Source organism: Alosa pseudoharengus, unplaced genomic scaffold (genome assembly GCF_046254945.1).
Source record: "Alosa pseudoharengus isolate Yale_2024_CS ecotype anadromous, Long Island Sound unplaced genomic scaffold, YU_APseudo_1.1 YU_APseudo_1.1_scf_9, whole genome shotgun sequence".
Taxonomy (NCBI): Eukaryota; Metazoa; Chordata; class Actinopteri; order Clupeiformes; family Clupeidae; genus Alosa; species Alosa pseudoharengus.
The window spans coordinates 21,733,129-21,742,733 of record NW_027468881.1 but is presented as its reverse complement, the minus strand read 5'-3'; the positions used below and the strand labels follow the sequence as shown (position 1 = coordinate 21,742,733).

Here is a 9,605-nt window from a genome sequence, read left to right as displayed (position 1 = left end):
ATGTTGTCATGTGTCCACTGGCTGCAGCCTCTCCTTGCCTTGCTCTCCTCCTTGCTCGCCTTGGTGTCTTGTGGTAATAGCTGCCCACCCAGCTGCCTCTGCCCGGACCACCATACCGTGGACTGCACGGGCCAAGGACTGACCCGCCTGCCCGAGTCCATCCCGCTGGACGTCCGACGGCTGCTGCTCTCGGACAACTGGATCCCCTGGATCCCCTCGGACTTCCTGGTGCTCTACAGCGACCTGGTCTACCTGGACCTGCGGAACAACTCCCTCTCCCGGGTAGAGCCGGGGACGCTGAGCACCTCGTCCCGCCTCGTCTTCCTGGACCTGGGCAGCAACAACCTGACGGAGATCCCCTCGGGGACTTTCCGGGACTCGCGCAGCCTCATCAAGCTGCGTCTGGGGAACAACCCGTACCTGAGCGCGGTCAGTGCGGACGCCTTCTCGGGCCTGACCTCGCTGCGGGAGCTGGAGCTGGAGAGGAACGCGCTGTCGGGGCTGGACGTCGAGGTGCTGAGCCAGCTGCCGTCCCTGCGGGCGCTCCGCCTGGAGGGCAACCCCTGGGTGTGCAATTGCAACTTTGCCAAACTCTTCCTATGGCTCATGGAGAACCAGCACAAGCTCCCAACTGGTAAGCCGCTTAAGCCTGTTTTTTTTTTTTCATGCTGTGTTCTGTTCTGCGTGCATTCTGCCCCTGGGATTCCGTACACACTGTAATAACACAGATAATGCAAATACATCAAGCCCACCACCATGTGATCGCCTGCCTCAAACATGCGTGATAGTCGCACGTCAATAGTCGAGTGATGCACTCAGGAGACCCAGATGGATGGTCTCTAAAGTCACTTGGAACTTCCTCTGGAGAGTCATCTTCCAATGTGTCCATCTAGGAATGATTAAGAAAGAGAGAGGGAGCTGGGGAACACATAAAAGAAGGCACGCACCTTTTTAGCACATTTAACATAACGTGACATCTGCTAACACAGAGATGCCCTCCGGGGCATACCATGAAATATTTCTCATTGTATGCCAGAGACTGGATAATATACAAACAAGTAGAACAGGGGAGGTTTCATGAATCAGAAACACTCCTAGAAAAAAAACATCTTGGAAATGATATTGTGTAGTTTGGCTCAGAGCTGTTGTGTCTGGAGGAAAGTTTAATTAATTCCTCTTTCCTCACTGAGGACACCACTCAGCAGGAGCACCCAACAATATGGCCAAATTTGTTAGCACATGCTTAATTCATTAGCATTATGCCCACAGGTATTGTGTCTCAATTTTGTCAACCAATCCTTGCATCACATCACAAATCATATCAATTATTAACTCTGTCCTCAACAGCGTATTAGTTGGCTTTGTAAACAACAAGATGATCTCTTTGTGAGCAAGCAAAGAAAGCCTGTCCTTAAATATAATGGTCTGTCCTATATTTTGAAGAGGTGACCAATTTATTGTTTTCCTCTTATATTCCTACTAGACTTTGTTATGCCTTACTGCCACACCAGAATGTTACAGAGAAGTAGAATCTCTAAACACTCTTCTACTGTGGTGTTGTTATTGCAGACTGTTTTAGCATAATTCTAGCACCAATTTGATGTTACTAGTGAATTGAAATGCTGAATAATCCAATCAAGGGTTTGACACACAGGTTGACTTTCTGAAGACATAATTTAGCTCAGATGACCAAAGAAAACAATGACTAGGCTTTCATTCCCAAACACGTTATCTCAGATTCAATAGACTTGCACTTGCAATCGGTTTGCAATGACACGTTATCATCTGTCACTTTAATACAGTAACTAATCTGAGACCGTGTAAGGACCACAAAATATGAATATGAATGATTGGATTAAATAGAGGCTCCTGCAGCCAGATTCCATCCAATTCTCTGCTTCTGTGCTTTACAACCGTGTCAAGTTTCTACCTCATTCCAGCCGCAACAGACTGAAGAGCACCTCATAAACCTCCCTCTCTCCTCCATCCTGGCACACAACAGTGGAAAATAGAAAGCGTGAACAAGCAGACATATCCCATAAATGGATGCCATGGAAACTGCTCACACCCAGCGCACACTCCAGAGTGTGAAGTCACGATGCATAGGCGTGAAGCACACACAGATGCTGGGCTGGGATTGTCTCAATCACATGCACGATATGGACACTGGCGGCCCGGGATGCACAAATGCTCACCTGGGCGTGAAAATGAATGTGAGCGTGCGCTGTGCTCTGCTGTGCACTGGCTGAGGCTGACAAGACAAAGAGAGCACATGTGGGGAAGAGTGCGGTGAGGAGCACTAGAATGTTGCATTTCACCAGGATGATTTAACATGTAGCTTACGTTTAAAAAATGTATTATTACATAGGAATAATAATAATAATAATAATACGCTTTATTTGTATAGCACATTTCATACACAGAATGAAGCTCAAAATGCTTTACATTTGGAGCATTTAACACAATAGAGAAAAAAGAAAAAAATAGTAATAATACAAACAAATAAACAAACAAAACAATAAATAAAACATGAGAGATTTAGAATTGAGTAAAAATGAGAATTCAGAAGATGGTAAGGAGGTAGATACAACAACACATACAATACAACTAATGCAGTGAGAATTATTCTTGTCCCTTGTGTTGTGTTGTGAAATCTATCGAGTCTTTTAACTTTACACTCTTGCAGTTGCACACTGACCAACATATAGTCTCATAGAAGTATTATTTTCTCGACCATTTGGAATCACTATTGATTTGACATTTTCATTGTCATGTGTAAATGAATGCAGGGATGCATTCTGGAACAAGTTAGTGGCCTTGGATGGATTGGAAATTCTAGAGTGTAGTTACTTTGTTCTCTCCAGTGCACTTGGACTAATGATGAGCATCCGCACATGTATAATTAAATGTGACTCCAAATAGGACACCGCCGACAACACACCTACTGAGTGTCAGGACCGCGTGTTGCCACTACAGGGGTTTCACCATCCCTAAAAGGTGAGAACCAGCAGGCCTTTACAGGACACACGGCTTTGTTCTGAGGTGTTTTGCAGGCGGCCATTCAATGTCCCCGTGGTACATTTGTGTGCCCGGCTGAATTCATGAGGCGAGAGAACAACAGCAACAAAAAGAAACACGGCATGGTCTTCCAGCAATGCTTTGCTCTGGTGCTTTTTTGGGGGGGCTTTGATGTAGTTCCAGTGTAAAGCACTTTGGTTTTCTGGCATGGCGCAAGCGACTGGCCTGACCGTGCTGAGCTGGGGGGACGTCCACGTGACTCTGACAACAAAGGAGGCTGAGGTCGCCGAGTCCCCTCGCATGTGGAAAACCCCTTCTGGTCTGAGTGACTCATCCGGCCAATCACAGCCCTGCGTTTGGCTGATAGTGATGTCAACTGATGTTTGCCAATGACAGCACAGTGAGAGAGCAAACATTTCACAGGGGACTCTTTCCTGTATTGTTTTTATTTCTTCTTCTTTTTTAAATAATCATTATAGATAATGTGACACTATTAAAGCCATTAGAGATTAATCAGAGGCTTGTTCCAGGGCAAACAAACATGGGACTAATGGAGATATAACAGACAAACAGGACAACAACACACACCTCTCGTTGTGCAACCAACCTACAGAGAGCTGTGAATTAGATAGCACTGTGACTGACTCCTGACCTCAATGCACTTCCAGGCGTGTGAAAGACGAGAGAGTGTCTCATTTCATGAATATTCAAGAGATGCCCACACAGCCACATCATACAATCTTAGAAAACTAATATGCAAAGCCCACTGAGTCTTGAGCAAGGTGTCCCTTGTACTGGCAGAGGTAGTGTTTGAAAAAAAAAAAAAAGAGTGTGTGCTTGTGTGTTGCAAAGGAATTCTTCGGCTGGCTACAGAGTTTGTTCTGTCCGAGGGTGATTAATGAACACCCGGCGTCGCTACAGCTGCGTCTGTCAGTGGAAGACCGTTATCACGTCGGGGATGTTCCCCTTTAAATCTGTCATCTGGTGTCCGATGACCACGCTCTGGTAAAAGCAGATTAAATTCGGCTTCCGTGAAAACCGAGGCGGAGACCAAATGGGGGAGGAGATGGGGGGAAAAAAACTCACAAATGATTGTTTGGCTCAAAGAGCACAGGCACAAATTGGAGACAATCCCAGCCCACTTCTCTGCTGGCGTTATATAATTTTTGGTCTCTAAATGATGCCCAGGCCTAGATACTGCGAGACTAGACCCACCATTGCCAGTGGGCAGCACAGAGTCCAACAAAGAGCTCTCTTGCTGTCAGTACAGAATCACTGTTTATAGGCTTTGATAGGTTTGGGCACAAACACTTGCACTTCCTAAGAATAAGCTTTGCAGTGGGATCACATAGAGGAGCTTAGTCCAGTTTGTAAAGGCCATATAGTATTTTGTTAGAGGTCAGACAAGCAGGCATGTTTTCAGGCAGGCCTTGAACAGTGATCTGAAAAGTTCGTTCACAGTAGTTTTGTGTTTCACCTGACCTCGCAATAGTCATGTCAAATCGCATGAATGTTCAGCACCCCGTGTTACATCTCTAACCAAGCTTCAGCAATGTGCTGTTGGCCCCGTTCCAGATCACCAGCACCATCTGAGGCATGCTTGATTTTAGGAATATCAACATCCTCAACAAGAACAGAGCAACAAAACATCAGTAGAATTTTAACATGCTATGATCTTATAAATACACCTGCAATAACAACAACAACAACAACAACAACAATACTAGTTGTTGTCATAGAATTCTTTCTATGGGGTTTGTATACTGAATAAAGCTATTCCACAAGAAATACTAAGAAGTTGAAGTAGAAAAACTTACTTTTCCCTACTGTAGACAAGTAACTGCCTTATGCAGCTATTGACTGTTAACAGTCAGACTATTAACCCATTTACTCCTAAAATGCCTGCTAAAAACGCCTATAGAATCCTATGGCATTCTAGACTAAATAACCTTATTTCCTGAGGGTTTTCTGAAAACATACTAAAAATTGTCAACGTCTACCAAAATGTAATATCTAAGCCTCTGTAGCACCTAGAAACATGAAATAAAAAGCATGCTGCGCTACGCAGCATCCAGCGGGAGAGTCAATGTTGCGCTATTCAGCATCCGGCGGGAGATAGAATGTTGCGTCATGCAGCATCCAGCGCGAATGGGTTAAAACAGAAAAATAAACATGGGCAGGTGCATCACTCTCAGAAAATCAAATGCAACAAATGCACAACTTCTCTACACTATTCAAACGTTGTTGTTTTATGTACTGTAATGTCATGAATGTACTGTATGTAATGTCAAGTGATGTCGTGCGGGTGTCCAAAGAATTCACAGAAGCAGTAGAAGCAGTAGCCTAACTCTTTTAGATGTGTGGGTTTTCTCGTTTTAAGGATCTGATTGAGTAGGCTTTCTGGCACTCTGTGTCAGCATCACACGATACTGATTCAGGCCAGTAAATCTCTTTAAACTCATAACCAGAGGAAGAAAACATTTTATCGGCTCATACCATGCAAGTGTGGCCCTGTTCTAAGAGGACACAGAAAGATGTGCACATTGTCACCACGGGCCTGATCTGGAAATATAAAAGCCTCTCATTCTGAACCATATATATATATATATAACATATATATATATATATATATATTATGTTCTTAACTCTCCATTATTCTTTACTCCATGTCCATCACACCATTTGCTGGGCCATGTTAATGTGTGAAATGAAACAAGTATTCCTCTGATTTGTATGACATTCTGAATTATGTACTGTACCAATAACTTATTCTTGACATTGCAGTATATTCTAACTGGCTTCTTCTACAAGCAACACTTTATTATTGATATGCCTACACAGTTTTATGTTTGCCTTGATGACACAAGAAATAAATATCTAAATATACAAAAGATTTTCTTATGTAAAAAAAGATATTAAAAGGGAAAATATGTCCCATATGACTCAATTACAAAATGGAGATACATATTATGACTCTCATTTTAAGATATAATCCCCAGCTCACCTAGTAGTTAGTATAATAACTTGCACAACATTTCTGGGAAGCATAAACTTTGCACATGTTTTTGCACATGTTTTTGTGCATGCCAAACTTTATTAAATCAGGTCCGTAAGAGTTTATTGTACTCCGTACACGGTGTACTTTGGCATATTTCAATCAAGTAATTGAGTGCCAGTGCAGATCCTTTTGTACATCTGTCACATTCTCTTCCACAGAGCTCAGCATTAGCATAAGCTATCGCAATATTGTTATTACTGTGCTTTTGTCCAAATACTAAAAAAAAAAAAAAAAAAAAAAAAAAAAAAAAAATAATAATAATAATAATAAAAGTACAGGAGTCATCACACTGATTTTGAAACACAAATCTCTATTTGCTGCATTGCAAAGCAGATGACAGCCAACCTTAGACAGGAAACCTGTCACCGTTAAGAGGCTTGTACATACCGTATAATACCAGTGGTCCTTAAGTTATTTTAATATCTCAAGCATATTCAACCAAAAGGTGAAGGTACAGAACAGATGGGACAGGCCACGGCACTGCTACCTGGGGCTCCAGTGTTAAGCTTCAGTCCCCTGGAGACTACAGTTAGCACCTGATGTGCCATGTTTTCTTTTGCCCTTGATAAACTTCTGAACCTTTAACACAACAATGTGTGTGTGTGTACCTACAGTACATTTCTTCCACTTTTTTGTTCATTAATGCAGCCTGTATTAGCTACACTGCATTTGGCACTGAAGCACTGCGGGACATACAACATACAGTATCTGGAATGCATGAGGATGAAGATGTTTCAGAAACAGGACACTCCTGTAAGACTAATGCTGACTAACTGACCTTTTCGTATACCACAAGACTCATTTGGACTAGCAACATCCACACTATTTCAAAGGACTTTTGAGGAAGGCAGCTGCTTCTACAGGACAAATGAGCAGCTAGGCACAATCCATCTGTGGCCATTTAGTCATGTTGCCTTTGAACAAACATAAGGGAGAAAATCCTAAAAAGGGCGTAGGCACAATGAGCAAGGCAAATACAGCCAAGCTTTCATGACATCTTTATCAGATCTTAGTCAGATTGGATCAGTACATTTCCATAAGTGACCCAGGCCATTGCTCATGCTAAAGGGGTTTGTGGATTGTAAACGGAGGGGCACGGCGTATACCGAGGGCATCAAGTATGCTGGGGCCACCACAGAATTCAGTGCCAACATATAGCAAGCAGGACTGGGGGGCATAAACAAGTACCCATGGTGTTGGTAAAAGAGATGGAATGGAGTGGACAGTGACATACCAAGTTAATGACCTTGCCCTCATCTCTCTCTGTCTCTCTCTCTCTCTCTCTCCCTCTAACACTAACACACACACACACACACACACACACACACACACACACACACACACACACACACACACACACACACACACACACTACCATGTAGCGGTTGCCTTGACAGAAATGGATGAGGATATTCATCAGTTGCTTATTACCTCAAATGATAAATAAGTTGAAAAGATGCGTCTGAACAAGAGAAATTTGGTATGAACATAATGTATGATTCTTGATTGTGCATACAGCGAACATCAACCATTTTCTACTTATGCTTGTTTAATGTTACTGTATCTGACTGTGTTTGTTGTAAGTTGCCCTGCTGAGAGAGACTGCAAATGCACTAAAATGAATAGGCTATCTACAGTACATTATTTACACATTTAAATGTATCCAAACAATGTGCCCCATCACACAGACCATAGTCTTCACATTGAGATGAGGTTGATCAGAAAATGGCATAATTTTTAAACTATTTTCTGTGCATGTGCTGGATGCACTGAATCACACACCCTATTCATGTTTCTACCATCTAAGCTGACCTTGGTATTGCTTGTTAAATTAGTATTCCTAAAAAACTACTGTAATTTCAAATGTGAAACTCAGCTTGAGTATCACTGATCATTGTATCACTACATCATTGTGTATCACTGTATAAACTCTATAGCATTGAAGCATGGACGGATTATGAACTTTCGGGCCCCTGGGCCCAGATGTAGTAAGGGCCCCCCACTAATTGTTGCATATGTGTATGTGTGTGTGTGTCGGGGAGGGGGGGGGGGGGGGGATTTTTCATTTGTTTGATGTGATTTCCTGTATTCTGCATTTGCATTTGTTTTTTGCATTTTGGGGATGGTCAATACTTTAATCCAATCAGATTCATAGCCTACATCCTGATTTGTTGATATTGAGGCAATGATTCCATGCAATGGCTTGGGCTTCAGGGCCCTCTGACCCCTTGGGCCCCTGGGCCTGGGCCTGGCAGGCCCGTGCAGTAATCCATCCCTGCATTGAAGCAATGTAACAATGTAGCAGTGTTTTGTTGTTGTTGTTGATATCTGATATCAATGTTATGAAGTTGACCTGTGTCTTCCCACTGTAGGCCTGGAGGGGATGGAGTGCTCCTTACCGGTGGATGGGCGCCAGGTGCCTCTCAGCATGCTCTCGGAGGACAGCTTCCGGGAGTGCCGCGGAATCCTCACCGTCACAGACTATCTCATCGTCATCTTCTCTGGGATTTGTGTCTCGGTGGCGGCCATCATGGCCAGCTTCTTCCTGGCCTGCACTGTCCACTGCTTCCAGCGTTGGATCAAGTTCACCAAGTCAGACAAGGTCGACGTGGAGGAGTGAGGAGAGGGAGAGAGAGATTGAGAGAGAGAGAAGGAGAACTGAAGACAATCCACACTTTGATCTTACCCCAACAAACACTCGGCTACCCATGCTGCACCTCTGCTTGGTGGCTCACAGTGAGGTGGACTGGAAAAAAGGTCCGAAACACGAACACCACATACTTCCCATGCTGCTTGTCTACGTCCAAGGTCAAATTATCCAATAGTAAAGGTAATTTAACGTGAGACTCTACAGACTGTATGAATGAAAGTTTGACTGATGCAAAAAGTTTTAAGGGTCTGACGGCTAGACAGACGATCCACTCATTTGAACCAAGCCTTAAGACTAAAACTGTTTGAAACACGGAGCATTTGGAGTCCCTATCTTTCGCACAATCAGAGAGCGAAGGCACGTGAATACTGATGAGGGAGATCAGATGTATTCAACATCATAGAGGTTTTCCAAATTCCGCCACAAGCACTTTACAATACATGCACAAGATACAACAGACGACAGAAGTCCCTGACACGGTTACACCACCAAAGATAGCATCTACTGTAGTAGGCTCACAGCTGACATTACTACTTATCTCCATCCAATTAGAGGCCAATTCTTTGATAGCTCTAGTTCTGATCTGATGTACGCAATGACTGTAAAAAAAATCTGTGGACAGCATAGGCCTACGCTCAGTCAAATGTGGAAACACCTGAAGGAACTAAAATAAGGTGACCAAATAAGGTCAAGTCTGGTTCCTATATGTACTGGTGCAAAAAGCACTTACTGTGCAGACGCATGGCTCCAATTTGACCAACATGGCCAAGTTGAAGAGCATGGCCCATTTGTTTTTTACATTCATTGGGTGGACAAGGGAGAGATCAGGGACAGATTCTGTCCACAGTCCAACTGGACATACTTTACAAGCACATCATT

At 43.3% G+C, this 9,605-nt stretch overlaps 1 protein-coding gene across 1 annotated transcript; it reads left to right on the top strand.

The window, feature by feature from the left end:
• On the top strand, positions 1 to 9,605 carry lrrc38a (leucine rich repeat containing 38a). Its single transcript, XM_076276560.1, has 2 exons — positions 1 to 634; positions 8,449 to 9,605. Exons 1-2 carry the CDS (start codon positions 1 to 3, stop codon positions 8,694 to 8,696), a joined length of 882 nt encoding a protein of 293 aa, XP_076132675.1. The 3' UTR covers positions 8,697 to 9,605.